Below are 19903 nucleotides of genomic sequence, written 5' to 3' on the forward strand. Positions count from 1 at the left end.
AATTCAAATATTAGTGATGACTTTTATGCTTGAAGTAGTCATATTATGCTGTTTTTTAGAGAGAAGTCTGAAGTATAGTAAAATTCATTAGTGAAATGAGTTATTCTGTATAATATTGAGAGGGGCCACTCTTACCTCTAATCCCCCTCACTCCCAGAAACATACATTCTGGCTATGGGAGAAAAGGTTGTTGGTTGAAAGCATAAAGTGTAGGCTATAGGATGGTACCCCCAAACTTGCAAGTTGTTATCCCTATCTGGCACCATAACTGAGCCTCCAGTAAACTTTCTCTATTTTATCTCAGCAGCTGCTTCTGAGTGTTAGAAGACCAGTAAATTCTATAGGCATGAGCACATTTCTGCAAGATGAGTCTTCTGATTATAGCCAATGTTGTGTGTGATACTTGGTTTACTATTGCTGTCTAATAAATTATACCGAACTTAGTGGCTTAAAACAACAAACATTTATTACCTCCAAGTTTCTGTGGGTAAGGAATCTAGGCCGGGTTTAGCTGGGTGGTTTTAGCTCAGGGTCTTTCATGAGATTGAAATCAAGCTGTTAAGTCAGTTGCCATCTCTAGAGGCTTCACTGGGGATGGCTTTACTTCCAAGCTCACTCATGTGGTCTTTGGCCTTAGTTCATCACATGGCCTCTCCACAGGGCTGCCTAGTGATATAGCAACTGCCTGCCCCGCCTTCCCCCCACCCCTCCACACACACACCACTTTCCTGAAAGTAATCCAAAAAAGAGAGTGTACCCAGGATTTAAGTTGTTGTCTTTTTATAACCTAATCTTGGAAGTGATATAGTATCACTTCTGTATTGTCACTAATTCTAGTCCACATGCAAGGGACACAAATTAAACTCCCTCTCTTGAAGAGAGGATAGCAACAAATTTTTGGACGTATGTGAAAACCATCACATATTCATTGGTTTATACATAAAGCTTTCTATAAATATATAGATAATGGGGGCAGGTATAGTAATCTATACTCAGAAAAATACATTTATCCCAGAGAGGCAAAATATTGCTCCTTCCATAATAGAAAGGGTTCAATGTAACAACATGCCACAGGTAGTTAGCTGGTCCCATTGGAGAATGGAATTAGATTGGATGTTCAGCATCAGCCTCTTTCAGTAGGTTAAGCACTCCACAGGGGCTTATCACATCAGCTTTGGCAAGGGAAATCACCTTGAGCCCATTCTTATCCTCCACCACTGCTGCCATAGCCACTTTCTAAATGGGTTCAATGTGCAAGCAAATGGATCCCTGGGGGAAGAAGCTGACCTCCACAGGATAGATTGTCCTTTTTACCTGATTTTTGAGCTCCTTCTCAGCCCTGGATATTCTCTGATGGGCATTTACATGGAACACAAATTTAACTTCCTATACTTATTTTGAGAGACCCTTTTATATACCGCTCCTCCCCAGACCAAGCTGTCACCGATTTTCCATTTTGTTTTCTCCAAAGGTTTGACCAGCTGGCCAACCTGTCAGCCATGGTCCATGAATCAGCACAGAGCTTTACCTTAGGCCATATTCTCTTCCTTATGAAGTGGACTACCAGACATACCATCCAGAATTCTCACTGAGAGTATTCCCATCCACCCCTAAGGAGAAGCTGTAGTGCAAGTCTGTTTATGTCTGACCTACCATACAGCTTCATCCGTAAATCAGGCCTTTTTCTTGTGAAATTATCATTAGGAGATACCCAGTTTTTCCTGTGTGGTTTGAGAGAGAGGGAAGTGGCAAAGTAGTAGAAGTAGTAAAAGATACTTACTAAAATCTGAGTCACCTGTTTGTATCACTTACTTGTATATTTGGGGCCTGCTTAGCCCTGGGCTTGTAGATTCTGCTTTTGTTTGATAGTGCAATGTTGCTCTTCACATCAAATTTTATGGTCCTTGAGATTAGATCCCAGGTCAGCAAATATTTTGTAAAGGGCCAGACACTAAATATTTTAGGCTATACAGGCTATATGTTTTCTATCACAGCTATTCTGCCATTGCAGTGTGAAGGCATAGACAATATGTAAATAAATGCGTGTGGCCTTGCTCCAATGAAACTTTATTTACAAAAAAAAAAAAAAAGCCAATGGGTCAGATTCAGCCCTTAGGCCATAGTTTGCTGATCCCTGGATTAGGTAATAGTTGATAATAAACAGTTTGTATCACAGTCACTTATAGTCCTTTGATGAGGCATTCAGTCTCTACCATACCTAATAGCATAATTAGGATCTGCTTTTAAAATGATAGATGATTTTCTGCAGAGGAAGGCATAGTCTTATTCTCCAAACCTGGAATTTTGTACTGTGATACTTCTCTGGAAACTTGCCAGAGCTTCTATTCCACATCTTGGATTGTCATGGAATGAGTGTTTTGGGCCATTGCAGCCCAGACCTACTGCAGAGATCTTACTTGTTCCAAGCCTCACTCAAAAATGTCAGTCTTAGAATTTACTAGGTAAATGGTTTGGTGAGATGTGTCTTAATAATGCATGCATTGCCTCCAAAATCTAAAGAGGCTTTACAAATGATACAAAGTACAAGTTGCCTCTTATTTTAGAAGAGATAGCCTGACATGTCTCAGACCATTGGATCCCTAAAAACTTTACAGATGTGACAGGACCCTGAACTTTGTCCCATCTGGGTTACATTTGTTTTATTATTGGCATCTAGAGTGCTTGCTCCTGTTGAGAGATGCAACTTACCATGGGCTCTGAGCAGGCCTACACATTCTTGCTGGCTACGCTAAGAATGTGAAGCCCTTATTAATTTTTACGTAGGCCATTTCTCAGGATTGTGTTTGTAGAAATCTTGAAGGATGATAGGATGTCTCCCTGCCCAGGCATAGTAGTATAAAAACAGTCAAATCTCCAATTCGCTCTTCCTTTCCTGTAATACAACCCACTGTGTGTGCAGGCATCCATCATGGGCCCTTTGTATGGTCCCGTGAGACTTAGGAAGCAGGAGGAATCAATGTGAATGAACATGCTGACACTCTAGCTACTGTTTTTTCTGTGAATAATAAAGTCTTGTCTCTAACCCAAAACTGTCATATTTTCTGCTGGCCTTTATGAAACTGGCACGCTAACTCTTTAGCTTGCAAGAGGGATAAAATCTCAGACACACACAATTCTTGACAAGTACTTCTTGCTCACCAGGTTTAATTAGCAAATGTCATCAATATAATGGACCAGTGTGATACTAAGATCCAGGTCCCTCTGAACAATATTACAGTATAGGTAGGAAATTTGACTAGCCCTGAGGCAGGACAGTAATGCTATAGCATTGTACTACTACTTAAGTACAAAGTGCTTCGGTTTTTCAATGCTGGATGAATGGGGAAAAACAAGAAAAATGCATTTTGCTTGATTCATAGCTGCAAACCAGCTGACAAAGGTATGTTGATTTGTGTATAAAAATAACACATCTGAAATAATAGTGTAATAATTGGCATAATTGCTATAACCTACAATTGCTATAATTGGCATAATTGCTATAATCTATCATTTTCCAGAACCTATCTGACTTTTGCACTGGCCAAATAAGTGGAGAAAGTGGGTATATGGACAAAATCACTATCCCAACATCTCCCAGGTATTCAGAATAATCTCTGAATTGGAGTGGTGGGAAAATGGTCATTTTCAGGGGCTTCCACTTGGCCCTTTCTCCAATAACTGCCCTCATTCCTTGGATCTAGGAACCAGTGTGAGAATGTGGTAAGTATTCCTGTTTTATATTCTGGAAATGGGTGGATCCAAAGGACACTTAGTAAGACAGATTCTGATTTAGATGCCATCTGTCACTGGTTCTCGAGAAGCTCTCACTATGTCTGGTGGTCCACAGTGACATTTTAGGATTCTGGAGTATAGCAGAAAGGCAGAGCTATTATCTCATTATCTAATAACCCTTAGGAAGTCAAGTTCCTGCCCCCAATCCATATTCATGTTGGTAAATGACTGCAGTTCCCTCTGGGGAATTGTTGAGAGAAGATTTATGGTATTCATGTTGCAGGGTTCTTTCTTGTCAAGGAGCTTTGGGTGTATGAACTGTCTTAAGTTTGGAAAGTGGGTAAAAGGCATAATTGCCACAACATTGGCTTCAGTTAGGTGTTTTGCTTTGCATATGTGGTATTTCTCTGCCTATATATGTTAGGCAGCACCATAGTATACAGCTCATCTTATTTATAGGGCCCTTGAGAAACTGGCCATTGCCACAGATCCCTGCCTCTAATTACAATTCTGCCATTAGCATATTGTGGTAAGAACTATACCACCTTGTCTATTAAGTGCCAATCAGCTTTGACCACTTGTGGATCGTATAATTCACATGGAGATCAGAGAACCTATTTTCATTATTGATCCTCTATCATCATTTCTGGCCTATAAAAAATAGTCACCCAGGTCTTTTCATGGATGATGGAATCCTTTTTATTAATGCATTTATCAACACCTTGGTAAAAGGAGAATGGGTGGAGGGTGTGCATGTTTAGAGGTGACTTGGCTAAGCAGGTTGCACATGTAGATTTTCTCCAACATTCCTATCTTCCTGAGCTTTTGGACTCCTTCGTCTACAGAATGCCAGGTAGTTTGAGCATTTTGACCTAACTGCCTGTTTTGTTTTTGTTTTTATAAAGACCATGTCTCACTTTGTTGCTGGTTTTTAACTCCTGGGCTCAAGCGATCTTCCTGTCTCAGCCTCCCAAAGTGCTGGGATTACAGCCGTGAGCTACTGTGCCTGGCCTTGACCCACCTGACTGTAAACCACTACTGAGTTCAGTTTTCAATTAGTGAACCTATTGAACTATTAAAGCCATTCCCAGGTACTTTGGACATTGTATTAATTAAATGGGTAAAGCGCACCCATGACAATAAATTTGGCCTTATTGTTCCTTATGATTTGTCCTCTTGGTCTAACACCATTACATTCCACCTTAGACTGTCAAAATCTTGCAACTCTTTGCTGTATAGGCTGTTTCCTCCCTCCCACAGCATATCTTGCACTCTCCTCCATCCAAGTTTTATTTTTTGGAGCCTAAGCTAATGGAGAGGTCATGGGAGGTGGATGCTGAGGAGAACTGGAAGTGACTTGTGAGGCTCTGCTCCAGGGTTTTGTTTTTTTTTAAGCCTCTATGAAAGAATTTTTTTTTTTTTTTTTTTTGACAGCGTCTTGCTCTCTTGCCCAAGCCGGAGTTCAGTGCCATGATCTCGGCTCACTGCAACCTTGCCCCCACCCCCGACTCCAGGTTCAAGTGATTCTCTTGCCTCAGCCTCCGGAGTAGGTGGAATTATAGGCATGCTCCACCACGCCTGGCTAATTTTTTTATTTTTAGTGGAGACGGCATTTCGCCATGTTGGCCAGGCTGGTCTCAAACTCCTGACCTCAAGAATCCGCCTGCCTCAGCCTCCTCAAGCGCTGGGTTACAGACTTGAGCCACCGTGCCCAGTGGAAAAATTTCGTTTAAATATTGTTAAGGTCCAACTTCAGGTGAAATTGGACACCACTGAATATAACTTCATGTCTCATCTTCCTTATTTTGATTTTCCATTGCCTTCTCTTTTTACATGTTTTGTGTAACCATACATACATCCAGACATTATTTTTATTTTTTAAGTTTTCTACTGCCTTTAGAGGCAATATAGTGTAGTGGGTAAGAGCAAGACTAGGGCCAAACTGCTGGGATTACAGGCATGGGTACCTATCTGGGTTATGCCACTTCCTACTTAGGTGTATGACCTGTATTCCTCATCTGTAAGATACAAATAATGGTACCTATGTCCTAAGAGATACCTTGTATCTCTTAGGTTGAGATAAATAGATAAAGGTTTTTAAAAAATCCCCAGCCTAGGGTCGGGCGCCGCTCAGGCCTGTAATCCCAGCACTTTGGGAGGCCGAGGCGGAGGCGGGCCAATCACTTGAGTCCAGGAGTTCGAGACCAGCCTGGCCAACAAGGCGAACTCCCCCTCTACCAAAAATACAAAAATTAGCCAGTCGTGATGAGGCGCGCCTCTAATTCCAGCTACTTGGGAGGCTGAGGCAGGAGAATCGCTTGAACCAGGGAGGCGGAGGTTGCAGTGAACCAAGATCATGTCACTGCACTCCAGCCTGGGAGACAGAGCAAGACTCCATCTCAAAATAAATAAATAATTTTAAAAATCCCTAATACGTAAGCTATAATTATTATTAGATCCCTACAATTGAAATAAAAACTAGTAAGTTATTTGTGAAGGGCACTGCCAGTCAAAACGATCATTTATGAATTACTGGTAATCTCAGGTTTCATTTGTTTACCTGGTTTTGCTCCCAGCGTCCCGAGGTAATTAACAGCATGTAAATGTACTGAGTCCCTGCTATGTTGTCACTAAAATAAGCATGTTCACACAAACTAATTATCTTTACATCTCTACCATTCAGCCCTGGAAACCGCGACAGTAAAGTTAATATAATTCTGGGCGGGGTATGCATACGAGAGGAATGGCATAAACCAATTTTTGCCTACTTAACAGTTTTATCTATGATTGTTCCTGGAAACCGCGATGATTACTACATGTATTGTGGAAATGCTGTGACTCCCTTACCTTCAGCACAAACAAAATCTAAAGACGAATTTCAATTCTAAGCCCCGGGTTTTAGACGGTGGCCAGGATTCCGCTACCGGTCTCACCTCCTCCGCAGACAGCGATTGGCGGCCGGATGCAATCATTCAAATGAAGCGCCGCCGTCTCATTGGCAGGGGGTGCTGCTCACCGATTGGCCCGGTGATGAGGAGGGCGGTGCCCGGAGGGCCTCATTGGTGGAGGCGGGAAGTTTAAACAGAGTCAAAACGCCATACTTGTTTGGCTCCTCTTTTGAATTTGCGAGTCTCTTGGGCTTGTTTTCTGTTCTCTAGGGTGTAGGTTAGTGGAAAAGAAAAAGGGCCGAATTCACTCCCACGACCTCTACAGCCGCTCCTGAGGGGAAACGGTCAGCGTAAGTCCTGGATCCCCGCTCCGGAGCAGCCTCGTGGGAGCGGGGCAAGGAGATCCAGGAGGGGTCTCGAATCTGCCATGGCGAACCGGCGAGTGGGGCGAGGCTGCTGGGAAGTGAGCCCGACCGAGCGGAGGCCGCCCGCGGGGCTGCGGGGTCCCGCGGCCGAGGAGGAGGCGTCTTCCCCGCCGGTCCTGTCTCTCAGCCACTTCTGCAGGTCTCCTTTCCTCTGCTTCGGGGACGTTCTCCTGGGAGCCTCACGGACGCTGTCTCTGGCCCTAGACAACCCTAACGAGGAGGTGGCAGAAGTGAAGATCTCCCGCTTCCCGGCCGCGGACCTGGGCTTCAGCGTGTCGCAGCGCTGTTTCGTGTTGCAGGTAGGTCTTAGGAGGAGCGTGCTTCAGGCCGGTGTTCTGCTTCTCCGCTATCTTTCCTGCCACCCTCCTCAGGAAGGTTGACGCTTGGAGAAGAAATCAGAAAAGACCCTTAGAGAGTAAAGTCAGTTCCCTTTCACTCAATAACTGTGGGTGGGCCCTTGACGCATACACAAGTGTGTGAGTATATATATGTGTCAATATTTTATATATGTATATATTCTCTAATTGAAGGCTAGGATAGACGCTAACTTGGGCGGGGACAACACATCAACGCGCGCGCACTTAGTATCTTTAGGAGCAAGTTATATAGACTTCTCTGTTAAATTGACAAGCACTTTTACTAGACTTAAGGCGTTGGGAAATAGTCTTGCCGTTCTAAATTAATAGGCAATGCACTTTTTTAAACACTTTTTTAAGATTGACAGGAGTACCTTGGTTGGTTAAAGCAGCTTTTTTTTATTACTTTCTATCAGCCATCTTAATATGCATTTTAGTTTCCATATGTACCCTTAGAGTCGAGGTAACTGTTTTTTTTCCGGTGAAATAGCTTTGTTTTGGCTAAAGGCCTACAATAAAAACCAAAAAAACCTATTCAGAGTTGTTTTCAGTATGTATGTGTAGTATGTATGCACACTTTAGTATTTTAGTCTTTTTTCTTTGCTGTAAGTGTAATTTTAATGCTGCATCAAATTTAATTTTATAAATGTTGTTTCAAGAACTCCTGTAGCTTTCTTTTACTGCATTGCATTTGCAAGAGTAATGCTCCAATCCCCTTCACCAAAGACCGGAGAATTTGTTTTTATTTTGACTCCTGTGACCTTTCCATTGAGTAGAACCACCAAAAGTATGAAAACCGTTAGTTAGCCCAGGAGGTCTGAACTAGTAGGCTAATAACCACTTCATTAGGCAGAAAAAAGAGATTCTAATCTGAGGTCCCTTAACTTGTGTGTCACCAATGGTTCATCTATCTACACTTCAGAACGTGCCCACCCTGCCCCTCTGTTTCATGAATCACTGCCTGCTTTCCTTTCTTTGGAAAGACAGATTTCTTTTCTATCCACGTAATACTTCAACTTACTCTTTTTTGTTATAATGTGGAACTAAATTTTGTGGTATTTTTAGAATAAACTATTTTATAGAGTAAAAATGCACCATTCTTATTTTTTAAAATCAGTTGTTTATGATGTTATATTATTTCTCCTTTAAAACAAAAACTTGTCTGTTTCTCCTGAAAAACAAAATTTGTTTTGTCATGTCAGCGTTTAAATTTGGCAGATTCTACGTACCTGCCAGGGTGTAGGGTGTAGATGTTAAAGTCCAAACTCTGGCATTAGACTGCCTGGGTTCTAATAGGTACCTGCGTGACTTTGGCAGACTTTTCTGGATGTTACTTCATCTGTAAAATGTGCATAATCATAATACCTGCTTCCTAGGGATGTTAGCATTAAATGAGTTTTATAGGATACCTGCAGTTATGCCTGGAACAATAATAACTGTTTAAAAAATCTCAGTATGATGGTGTGGACCTTAGAGGAATTTGTGAGGAAGAAGGAATTTAGTTGATCGTCTTTATATTTCTTTTTAAATAAAGTCTTCATAATGCAGGATCATTATGTTTGAAACAGAAGTACTCTACACATCTAAAAATTAGAAATGTACAATTAAATCTTTTGAAACCACTCAAACAAAATGATTTAGAGACTATCTGTTCTATTGCTTTAATACAGTTAAGATTTTATTATTTATTTTGTTGTGAACCTTGTTATTTTTAGTGGCTTTTTTTTCATATAATTAAGCAGATAGGGTAGGAGAAATATATTTGATTTATTAAATGTTTAGTGTATAGAGTGTTGGTTAACAATTATTAAGCCCTACTATATTGTAAGTTGTATATAAGGTGTTTTGGTTATTATGTAATTACTATTGTAATTATATAATGTGTTGTTTTGATTATAGCCTAAAGAGAAAATTGTTATTTCTGTTAACTGGACACCATTCAAAGAAGGCCGAGTAAGAGAGATTATGACATTTCTTGTAAATGATGTTCTGAAACACCAAGCTATATTACTAGGAAATGCAGAAGAGCAGAAAAAGAAAAAGGTAATGTTTTAACCATTCTATTATTTACTCAAGAAATTGTTTAATAATAAATAAAACTTATTTTGATAACAGGCTTGAAGTAATATTGCTTATTTAAAGGTAATATTGCTTATTTAATATTCAATAGCTACAAACTTAATTGGTATATTTTCCTTATTTTTGCAGAGGAGTCTTTGGGATACCATTAAAAAGAAGAAAATTTCAGCCTCTACAAGTCACAACAGAAGGGTTTCAAATATTCAAAATGTTAATAAAACATTTAGTGTTTCCCAAAAAGTTGACAGAGTTAGGAGCCCACTGCAAGCTTGTGAAAACTTGGCTATGAATGAAGGCGGTCCCCCAACAGAAAACAATTCTTTAACACTTGAAGAAAATAAAATACCCATATCACCTATTAGCCCTGCTTTCAATGAATGCCATGGTGCAACTTGTTTGCCACTCTCTGTACGTCGATCTACTACCTACTCATCTCTTCATGCATCAGAAAATAGGGAACTATTAAATGTAGACAGTGCCAACGTTTCAAAAGTTTCTTTTAATGAGAAAGCTGTAACTGAAACTTCCTTTAATTCCGTAAATGTTAATGGCCAAAGTGGAGAGAATAGTAAACTTAGTCTTACCCCCAACTATTCTTCAACTTTGAACATTACACAAAGCCAAATACATTTTCTAAGTCCAGATTCTTTTGTAAATAATAGTCATGGAGCTAATAATGGACTAGAATTAGTAACATGTCTTTCATCAGATATGTTTATGAAAGATAATTCAAAGCCTGTGCTTTTGGAATCAACAATTGCACATGAAATTTATCAGAAAATTTTAAGTCCAGATTCTTTCATAAAAGATAATTGTGGACTAAATCAGGATCTAGAATCTGAGTCAGTTAATCCTATTTTATCCCCTAATCAATTTTTAAAAGATAACATGGCATATATGTGTACATCTCAGCAAACATGTAAAGTACCATTATCAAATGAAAATTCTCAAGTCCCACAGTCTCCTCAAGATTGGAGAAAAAGTGAAGTTTCACCACGTATTCCTGAATGTCAGGGTTCAAAATCTCCCAAAGCTATTTTTGAAGAACTAGTAGAAATGAAGTCAAATTACTACAGTTTTATAAACCAAAATAATCCTAAATTTTCTGCAGTTCAGGATATTTCTAGTCATAGCCACAATAAACAACCTAAGAGACGCCCAATACTTTCTGCCACTGTTACTAAAAGGAAGGCCACCTGTACCAGAGAAAACCAAACTGAGATTAATAAACCAAAAGCAAAAAGATGTCTCAACAGTGCAGTGGGTGAACATGAAAAAGTAATAAATAATCAAAAGGAAAAAGAAGATTTTCATTCTTATCTTCCAATTATAGATCCAATATTAAGTAAATCTAAGAGTTATAAAAACAAAATAACGCCCTCTTCGACAACAGCTTCGGTTGCTCGGAAAAGAAAGAGTGATGGAAGCATGGAAGATGCAAATGTGAGAGTTGCAGTTACAGAACATACAGAAGCGCAAGAAATCAAAAGAATCCATTTTTCTCCCTCAGAGCCTAAAACATCAGCTGTTAAGAAAACAAAAAATGTGATAACACCCATCTCAAAACGTATTAGCAACAGAGAGAAATTAAACCTGAAGAAGAAAACTGGTGAGTCTTGTTTATAAAATCTACTGAAGTATACCTGTAAAGGGGATATTTCCTTTTGGTTTGGTAAATCTGCTGTTGATAAGTTTGTATTATACTTTTTACTTATTTGCTAGGTACATTTCCTTAGCAAATGTGAATACAGCTTATGTGACATCTTGTATCTGTCTGATAACTATTTTTCTTTGCTTTTGCTGTTTCTTGTAGATATGTTCTGATCAGATAACATATTCTTTGATAATAAGGAACATACCTATTTTAATCTCCTACAAGGTGTACAATAAAAGATGAATTGAATGAATGGATAAGTGAATAAGTGAACAAATAAGCCACTGAAGGGTCGACATTCACACCTACTGTTTGTTTGAGGCAGCCAGCTGGTTGAGCCTCTAGTCTAGAATTAGAATTGTATATATTGGGTATCTGATTTATGAGCCTATGTGAGAGGCAAGTAAGTCACCAAGAGTGGCTCTTTCTACCTCTGACAAATCTTAGGGAACAGAGAAGGCAATTTTTCTAGATATATTTATTTGACTGATAAGGTACTTACTATGTGATGTGCATTTTTCTAGGCACTGTGTACACGGGGGAAAGGGATAATTCCTGTCCTCAAGTTGCATTCAGTCCTGTGATTATGCTATGCTCAGGAAATTAAGGAAGCACAGAAGCAGAGGGTTTGTGTGTAAATTGTAAGGAAGTATGAGATGGTTCCAAGAAAGACTTCCTAAAGAAGAAAATGGTTGCAGGGAGAGGGACTAATTTCTGTAAGGTTTCAGAATGAGGAATTTCTCCTTAGAAATTTACTTCTTAAATGTTCAATTCATAGAACCTTACAATCCAATAAGTATTATGTTGCAGTTTAGTCATGTTCCTTATTTTCACAATTGATATACGTTTGAGATTGCTTTAAAACAAGGGTAAGCAAACTGTTCCTAGATCTGCACTGCAGTTACTCAACTCTGCTGCACTTGTGGGAAAACAGCCATAGACAATGTGCAAATCAAGGAGTATGGCTGTGTTTCAGTAAAATTTTGTTCATAAACACCAAAATTTGAATTTTATGTAAGTTTTGTGTTTTATGAAATGTTATTCTTTTGATTTTTTTTTAACTCTTTACAAATGTAAAAGCTATATTCAGCTCTTGGAACATACAAAAACAGTCGGGAGGGTTTTGCATGGGGGATGGATGTAGTTTGCTGACCCCTGCTCTTATTAGGTCTTTGCTTATATTTAGTAGCAGTATATTTTGTTGTGAAACCTGTTTTTGAAAGAGTGAACTGCTATTCCAATAGGTTATTCGCTACTGCGATTTGTATTGCATTTTCTTTGGTAGCCACCTGGCATTATATCAACCATCTTGGTTACATATTTGGGAATCAGTCTGTTATTCTCTATCACTTTTCTAATAAGTTGGTATTAAGGGTTGTTGCTTCCACTATTAAAATAAATCTCCTCTGATTTGTCTCCATTGACTCTGTTTTAATTTGTCTCACCACATCCACCTTGGGTCACTGTAATAACTGCTTTGTAATTTTCTGTTTCTAATCTTGACCCTGTTCATTCCATTGTCCATACTGTTTTCTTAAATATAAATGAGGGTTTTTACTTCTTTGATTAAAATTCTTCACTAGCATAGAAGGTGCTTCAAAGTGATTAATAGTGGAGGCTCTGTAACTATACTGCCTTTGTTCAAATCTTTGCTACTTACTAGCTTATGTGACCTTAGACCATGTGGCTTAATTGCTCGAAGCCTCAGTATCCTAATTATATACATTGTGGTACTAATAGTACACTTCTCCTAAATTTATTCTCATAACTGTGTGAGAAAAAGATTATGATAGTGCCTGGCACAAAGTATTTATTAGCTGCCACTATTATTTTGAATATTATTGAACTCCTCCCTACCTCTTCCAACCTCTTGCATGCCATTTCCTATGTGTATTCTTTGCTTCGTCCTTATTGCAGTTCTGGCAACAGGCCACATTCCTCATGCCTCATTTTAATTTCATAAGTTAACTCAAGTAGATTCCCATCTGGGAAGGCTCTTCTACCATTTTTAAACTTTTTTTACCAGACTGAGAACTACTTCAGGGCTGGGACCATATTTTTCAATTCGGCATATTCTCAGCACCTCACAGAGAGTCTGGAATATACAGACACAATAAGTTGTGGTTGAATCTAGACTTTCGCCTCTGTAAACACAAAATAAATTGTGGTTTATGGTCTGTAACTTCTGGATGTTGGTTTGATAAACCACTGAATTCATAGCATTAGTGCCTGGAGTATAGTGGTTATTAAGTGTTTGCTAAATGAATGTGATTGTGAAGAACCCAAACTTTAACTTTCAAATCACTGACCTATTTAGGGAATTTATATTTTAGTGCTCTTAATTTTGTTTTCTAATTTATTTTAGATTTATTAATGTTCAAAACTCCAATTTCTAAAACAAACAAAAGGACAAAACCCATTATCGCTGTGGCACAGTCCAGTTTGACCTTCATAAAACCATTAAAAACAGGTATTTATTATACTTAAACTTCTGAAAACATGACATCGAATGAAGCATTAATTGCATTTCACATGGAAATGAATTGATTTTTGTTGTTGAATAACAGCCTGGAAGAAGTTAAAGTGTGTATTAAAATGACAGGATATTGTGTCAACTTTCTGTTTGATAAAAGGAATAAAGACCAAATGTTCAATAAATCAGTAGGGTCACTATAGTAATCTATTGTATATTTCAAAATAGCTAGAGGAGAATAACTGATGTTTCTAGCATAAAGAAAAGACAGATATTTGGACTACAGATGCCCGCCACCACGCCCAGCTAATTTTTTTGTATTTTTAGTGGAGACGGGGTTTCACCGTGTTGGCCGGGGTGGTCGGGCAATCTCCTAACCTCGTGATCCCCTCCCCTTGCCTCCCAGGGTGCTGGGATTGCAGGCGTGAGCCACCGCACCTGGCCAAAAACATGGGCTGTTACCCTTTGCTGTGATAGGGAGTATGGATGAAGTGAAAGTTGGAAAAAGGATGGTCAGAGGCCGTCACTAGCCTTGGGGAGTTTTCCAAGTGGAAAATGAAAATCACCGTGACTTCATTAAGCTCCAAGATATGCTTCTTTGTACCAATATGGAAAACCTAAAAGAAAAAACCCACACTCGGCACTATGAATGCTATAGGTACCAAAAACTGCAGAAAATGGGCTTTACAGATGTGGGCCCAGACAACCAGCCAGTTAGTTTTCAAGAAATCTTTGAAGCCAAAAGACAAGAGTTCTTTTTTTTTTTTTTTTGAGACGGAGTCTGGCTCTGTCGCCCAGGCTGGAGTGCAGTGGCGCGATGTCAGCTCACTGCAAGCTCCGCCTCCCGGGTTCACGCCATTTTCCTGCCTCAGCCTCCCGGATAGCTGGGACTACAGGCGCCCGCCACCGCGCCTGGCTAATTTTTTTGTATTTTTAGTAGGGACAGGGTTTCACTGTGTTAGCCAGGATGGTCTCGATATCCTGACCTTGTGATCCGTCCGCCTCGGCCTCCCAAAGTGCTGAGATTACAGGCGTGAGCCACCGCGCCTGGCCGCAAAAGACAAGAGTTCTATGATCAATGTCAGAGGGAAGAAGAAGAGTTGAAACAGAGATTTATGCAGCGAGTCAAGGAGAAAGAAGCTGAAAAAGAGCTGCAGGACAAGTCCGAGCATCTTAAAATGATTCAACAGGAGGAGATAAGGAAGCTTGAAGAAGAGAAAAAACAACTGGAAGGAGAAATAATAGATTTTTATAAAATGAAGGCTGCCTCTGAAGCACTGCAGACTCAGCTGAGCACCAATACAAAGAAAGACAAACATCGTAAGAAATAATAGTTTCTCTTAATTTTCTGTTTGAGAGCCCTATCATTCTACATCCCAACTTCCTGTGAGATTGTATTTGTAGCATTTAACTCTGATTGAAGTCCTCATTTTAAAAATTGGCTTGCTTATTGTATATTTTCCCTAACTAAAGTGTGAACTCCTAGCGGGGCGTGGTGGCTCATGCCTGGGATCCCAGCACTTTGGGAGGCTGAGGCGGATGGACCACCTGAGGTCAGGAGTTCAAGACCAGCCTGACCAGGATGATGAGGCCTTGTCTCTGCTGGGAATAGAAGAGTTGGCTGGGCGTGGTGGCCGGTACCTGTGGTCCCAGCTGCTTGGGAGGCTGAGGCGGGAGAGTCACTTGGGCCCCGGAGGTGGAGGTTGCAGTGAGCCGGCATCTTGCCATTGCACTCTAGCCTGGGCGACAAGGGCAGGACTCCGTCTTAAGAAATAAAAAGGTGTGAACTCCCTGAGGACAAGTCCTGTGTCCATCTTTTCAGATTCTGTATCCTGGCACTTAGGACGTAGACTAACACGAAGATGACATTCAATCTAGGACGTAGACTAACACGAAGATGACATTCAATCAATATTTGCCAAAATGAAAAAACAAACATGTAACATCATGTTAAAGGAGCAGTTTAGGTGTTTAGGTGGAGAAATTTCTTTACCACTGCTTGTGGATCCAGTAGTGACTTTTACATTTTATATCTAAATAGAAGCCTGAGGCTTTGTTGGGGACTCATAGGCATAAAATATTATGTTATACAAATCTAATTAATAGGCCTATTTTCCTTTTTAAATTCTAATAATTTCTTGATAGTTTTTATTATGATAAAAGATTGGATTTTCATTAGAACTCTCATGCTTTTATTTCAGACTTAAAACTGATATTAGAATAAAGAATTCAAAAGCTAGAGAAAATCAGAGTACAATGAGAAGCCATGAGTTGCATTTGAATGATAATACTATGTCGTACAGATTTGGGGTATACACTGAAGTTATCAAAGTTGTAAAAACAAGGCTGGGTGCAGTGGCTCACGCCTGCGGTCCCAGCGCTTTGGGAGGCCGAAGTGGGCGGATCACTTGAGGTCAGGAGTTTGTGACCTGCCCGGCTGGCATGGTGAAACCCCGTCCCTACTGATAATGCAGAAGTTGGCTGGGAGTGGTGGCGTGCACCTGTAGTCCCTGCTACTCAGAAGGCTGAGGCAGGAGAGTCGCTTGTACCCAGGAGGCAGAGGTGCAGTGAACAGAGATTGTGCCACTGCACTCCAGCATGAGTGACAGAGCGCTGTGAGTCACTACACCTGGTATGAGCCACCATGCCCAGCCCACAGTGACTTTTATACATGTTGTTAAATCATCTTACAGATTTTGTAATTTTGGGGAAGAAAAATTTTACTAAATGGTCTTTTAATGGAAACTCTACAAGAACCAGAATCTTTGCTTTGTTCACTTACGTATCCATTCCTAGGCCTAGAACAATGTCTGACACATAGCGGCAATTATTCCTTGAATAAATCGACCCAGCTATAGTATATTAGCTATGCTATATGCATAAATTAAAAATGTAGATTATTGACTTTCAAAAAATAATTAATGTGACTTCTTACTGCTTCTGAACATGTTTGTGAGTTATATTGCTGAGGGACCTTTATCTTCTCATTCTTTCATCTTAATCCAATGTTATTAAAATTGAAATCACCAATATTATTCCATATCTAAAAATAATATCTACCTTATAAAAATTATCCCTCTGCTACATTTGAGAATAGACATTTTAGGTAATAATAGTATGATCCATAGAGTTTTTTTAGGGCACAGAAGTATTCATGCTAACAGAACATTTTATTTTCTATTTTCCCAGAGCTATAAAACCTGATATTATATGATACTATAAGGCATATTTTTACTCTGTTCATAATTTTTTCTAAAAAAAAATTAGTATTTGTTTCCCATATAACTTTTAATTTTATAAGTAAATATTTGTCTCTTTCAGCTCCAGTTTTATGTGAAATAGAGTTTCCAGATTTATGTAGCATGGAAAGTTTTTTTTTTTTTAATTTTTTTTATTATTATACTTTAAGTTTTAGGGTACATGTGCACAATGTGCAGGTTTGTTACATATGTATCCATGTGCCATGTTGGTGTGCTGCACCCATTAACTCGTCATTTAGCATTAGGTATATCTCCTAATGCTGTCCCTCTCCCCTCCCCCCACCCCACAACAGTCCCCGGAGTGTGGTGTTCCCCTTCCTGTGTCCATGTGTTCTCATTGTTCAGTTCCCACCTATGAGTGAGAACATGCTGTGTTTGGTTTTTTTGTCCTTGTGATAGTTTACGGAGAATGATGGTTTCCAGTTTCATCCATGTCCCTACAAAGGACATGAACTCATCATTTTTTATGGCTGCATAGTATTGCATGGAAAGTTTTAATAAGTCAGAGTTACTGATTTTTGCCAGTCATTTTCTCAATTATTAACTTCTTTTATCTTTAGTTGATTTTTTTTGTAGTGACAAGTTTTGTTTCTATTCTCATTTCCTTTTGTGTATATTCTATGTATATTTTGTTTTCCTTTACTATGAAAATTACATATAACATCCTAGAGTTATAACATTCTAATGTGAATTTATTTCAACTTAACTTCAATCACATACCAAAATTCTACTGCTATATAGCTCTACTCTTTTTAGGTTATTGATGTCACAAATTATATCTTTATTCATCGTACACCACCTAACAGATTTACAATTACATTTTATGCATTTGCCTTTTAAATCCTGTAGAAAATAAAAAGCGGAGTTACAAACCAAAATTACAATAATACTGTTTTTATGCTTGTTTATGTATTTACCTTTACCAGAGAGCTTTATATATTCATATAGCTCGCTTATTTACTTACATAGTTACTGCCTAGAGTTCATTTATTTCAGCCTGAAGGACTTTAATGCTTCTTGTATGGCAAATTTAGAGATAAATGGATTTTTTCAGCTTTAAAAAAAATCTAGAAATGTCTTAATTTCTCCCTTATTTTTGAAGGACAGGTTTTCCAGCTATCAATTTCTCAATTGACAGGTTTCTTCATTATATTAAATATATAATCCACTGCCTACTGGCCTTCAAGTTTTCTGCTGAGAAATCAGCTGCTAATGTTATCCAGATCCCTTGTCTGTGAGAGTTGCTCTTCTCTCTGAGCTTTCAAGATTCTCACATTGTCTTTTTTTGTTTTGTTTTTTGGGACAGAGTCCTGCTCTGTTACCCAGGCTGGAGTGCAGTGGTGTGATCTCGGCTCACTGACACCTCCATCTCTTGGGTTCGGGTGATTCTTCCGTCTGGGCCTCCCAGGTAGCTGGGGCTACAGGCATGTGCCACCATGCCCAGCTAGTTTATTTGTGTTTTTGGTAGAGACGGGGTTTTGCCATGTTGCCCAGGCTGGTTACAAACTCCTGGCCACAAGCAATCTGCCCAGGACTAGCATTTACCCAGCAATCTCATTACTTGGTAAAGACCCAAAAGAAAATAAATCATTCTACCAAAAAGGCAAAAAAAAAAAAAAAAAAAAAGCCGACAGGTATTTAAGGTGATGGATATCCCAAGTACACTGACCTGATTTGTATAAATTCTATGAATATATTATCACATGTACATCAAAAATATGTACATCTATTATGCATCAATTATAAAAAAGATATTCTATCAGACTTTAATGTAGTTGACTCATGGTGGTTTAGTATTAAATAACCAGGAAATATCGCTTTACTTTTCCCCATTTTGCTCTGATTACATTTCATACCCAAAATGCTTTCAGCTCTTTCCTGCAAGTAGTAGAAAAGCAAATATTGTTCAGTATTTTAAAGATGGTATTGCTAGTTAAAATGACTTTTGCTATATATTGTACAATAAGTTAAAGGAAATTTTTTTATGCAGTAACCTAATTGTATTCTTAGATATTCCCAGACACCCTTTGCCATTTGCTGCAAAAAACATGTTTTATGATGAACGCTGGAAGGAAAAGCAGGAACAGGGCTTCACTTGGTGGTTAAATTTTATATTAACCCCTGATGACTTCACTGTAAAAACAAATACTTCTGAAGGTAAACGTTAAGTTAATGTTTAAATTTAATAATACTTTTAACAGATAAAATTTTTAACATTGTTTGTCATTCTTTAATTATACATAGTTATTATAATTAATGCATAATTCCCTGTTCATTAGCCTAAATGCTTGTATAGGTAAGAATTTTTACTTACATAAATTTATATATGTAGATTTTCTTTACCAAAAGTACTGAAATATACTTTTTGTTCTCTATTCTCTCTCATCAGTCATTGCAATCAGTCCTGTGTGGCCTGCCCACTTTGGGCATATTGTCCCCACTGTTCAATACCTTAGTTTAAGAAGTATGTTGGAAAGCTATAGGATTATGAGGAAACTAAACACGAATTCATATGAGGAATTTTTAAACATTTCAGCGTTTGTTCTGGAAAAGAGAAAACTTGGGAAAGGGACCAGGTAGAGATGTGCCTTTCAAACATTTGAAATGTTTTCTTGTGAAAGAGAAGGAAACTTAACTTTTGTGCAGCTCTAGCATAGAAGTTATAGGGATCAATTTCAGCTGAAGATAAGGAAAAATTCTTATAAATGTTTAAATTGTCAAATCATCATATAGGCTAACTTTTAAGTGACGATTTTCCTATTGTTCTGGTGTTCAGACAGACACTGATTTATTTTTGTCAGAGAAACACTTGTATAGGATTTTTTTTTCTTTTTTGCTGTTGGAGACAAGGTCTCACTCCCTCACGCAGTCTGGAGTGCATTAGCGTGATCACAGCTCACTGTGGCCTCCGCTTCCCAGGCTCAAGCAATCTTGCTCCCTCAACCTCCTGAGTAGTTGTGACTACAAGTGCACGCCACCATGCCTGGTTAGTTTTTTTTTTATTATTTTTTATTTTTGAATAGGAGAGTTCTTGCT

The 19903-nt window shown here is 38.8% G+C and overlaps 1 protein-coding gene and 1 pseudogene across 1 annotated transcript in view; both read left to right on the forward strand.

Moving 5' to 3' along the window:
• The first annotated feature begins 6806 nt into the window (after positions 1 to 6806).
• Positions 6807 to 19903, forward strand: part of ASPM (assembly factor for spindle microtubules) — a 71492-nt gene continuing 58395 nt past the window's right edge. Inside the window, exons 1-5 of the mRNA XM_032136719.2 lie at positions 6807 to 7344; positions 9301 to 9444; positions 9610 to 11089; positions 13500 to 13604; positions 18878 to 19024. Coding sequence (XP_031992610.1) covers positions 7048 to 7344; positions 9301 to 9444; positions 9610 to 11089; positions 13500 to 13604; positions 18878 to 19024 — 2173 coding nt within the window. The 5' untranslated portion in view covers positions 6807 to 7047. The remainder of the gene's footprint in view (positions 7345 to 9300; positions 9445 to 9609; positions 11090 to 13499; positions 13605 to 18877; positions 19025 to 19903) is intronic.
• LOC116457931 (septin-14-like) lies at positions 14039 to 14938 on the forward strand (annotated as a pseudogene).

Source organism: Hylobates moloch, unplaced genomic scaffold (assembly GCF_009828535.3).
Source record: "Hylobates moloch isolate HMO894 unplaced genomic scaffold, HMol_V3 SCAFFOLD_18, whole genome shotgun sequence".
Taxonomy (NCBI): domain Eukaryota; kingdom Metazoa; phylum Chordata; class Mammalia; order Primates; family Hylobatidae; genus Hylobates; species Hylobates moloch.